The sequence below is a fragment of the Corvus brachyrhynchos genome, unplaced genomic scaffold (genome assembly GCF_000691975.1).
Source record: "Corvus brachyrhynchos isolate BGI_N302 unplaced genomic scaffold, ASM69197v1 scaffold426, whole genome shotgun sequence".
Lineage (NCBI taxonomy): Eukaryota > Metazoa > Chordata > Aves > Passeriformes > Corvidae > Corvus > Corvus brachyrhynchos.
In genome coordinates this window covers 135,278-136,645 of record NW_008238653.1, presented here as the reverse complement: position 1 = coordinate 136,645, position 1,368 = coordinate 135,278, and the positions used below count along the sequence as shown (strand labels likewise).

The 1,368-nt window shown below is 61.7% G+C and overlaps 1 protein-coding gene across 1 annotated transcript in view; it reads left to right on the top strand.

Annotated features, from left to right (window-relative positions):
• The first annotated feature begins 488 nt into the window (after positions 1–488).
• CSPG5 (chondroitin sulfate proteoglycan 5) overlaps positions 489–1,368 on the top strand; it is a 1,981-nt gene continuing 1,101 nt past the window's right edge. The window contains exon 1 of the mRNA XM_017737672.1: positions 489–761. Within this exon, the coding sequence (XP_017593161.1) occupies positions 561–761 (201 nt within the window). The 5' untranslated portion in view covers positions 489–560. The remainder of the gene's footprint in view (positions 762–1,368) is intronic.

The following is a 1,368-nucleotide window of genomic DNA, read 5'->3' as shown; positions in this document are numbered from 1 at the left end:
GTGCTGCCATCGGGGACGGTCCGGCTGGGGACAGGGGGGGGACAGGGAAGGCTTCGGGGTCATCTCCCCGCCCCAGCCATTGCTGCCCAGCTCCTGGAGCAGGGAGGAGGGAGCCTTCCCAGCCCGCTCCCTAATGAGCTGTTAATTAGTGTTTGGAAATGCCAAGTGTAATTAGCAGGGAAGCTCCGTGCCAGCTCCCGGGTCTCTCTCTCCAGCCCTACCCCGGGCTGCCCTTCCCGCTCCCCTGCCCGGAGCCCGGCTACCCTAAAACGCCAGAGCTGGGGGCACCGAGCCCCCCAAAATGTCACATTGGGCTCATTTAGCCCCAGCTCCATTCCTGGGGACATTTAGTCTCCAAACCTCCATCCAGTTCAGGATATTAAATCCTGTAGACCTCCATCCCTGGGGATATTAAGTAACCAAGTCCTCCGGATTTGGGGGCATTTAGCTCCCCAAATCCTCAGAGCTGGGGGTATAAAACCCCAAAACCCCCAGCGTACGGGTATTTATCCCTCCAAAACCCCCAGGTCTGGGGGTATTTAGCCCAAAATTCCATCCCTATGGGCATTTACCCCCCAGACCTCCAGCGCTGGGACCAGTTAACCCCCCAAAACCAGGGTCACCCCACAACGCGGGCGGGGGCTGTTGGGGGGTCCTGCTCTCACCCCTGCTCTCCTGCCCCCCGCAGATACCGCACCCCGTCCGAGCTGCACAACGACAACTTCTCCCTCTCCACCATCGCCGAGGGCTCCCACCCAAACGTAAGGAGCTGTGTGGCACCGTCCCCCCTCCCACTTTCTATCCTGTCCTTGTCCCTCTGTCTGGTGACCTCTCACCTATGCCCCCTCCATGACCCCAGCACTGCCCTCCTGTCCCCCCCATCCTGCCATGGTCACAACTCTGTCCCCTCGCTGGTGGGTTCCCAATGACCTAAACTGGACCCAGGCCAGGCAGGGGGTCAGTGTCACCCCCCTGTCCCTTCCCTGTCCCCTCCTGCCTATGTGGCTTCTCGGGGAGCCAGCATCCCGAGTTCCCGGTGGCTTTGGCTCCATGCGTGGGTGGCAGGGGTGGGTGTGCCAGAATTTTCAGGGAGGGGACAGCCGGGGCAGATGATGCTCCCTGGCTGTGGCATCACTGGGCAGGACCAGCAGATGACTCCAGATGCTGGAGGATGACACGCTCCGGGCTGCTGCTGCGGTTGGGGTGCACCCACCGGCATCGCCCGGGATGCCCTTCCAACCTCCTGTCTTTCGACTCGGAACAGAGAGAAGCGAAGGGCTTTGCGGAGCGCGAGCCGGAGGAGGAGCGTAGGTCCCTTTAGCCTTTCCCTATCCATGGCCGGTGTTCCCGTCTTCTGACCGCCTTTAG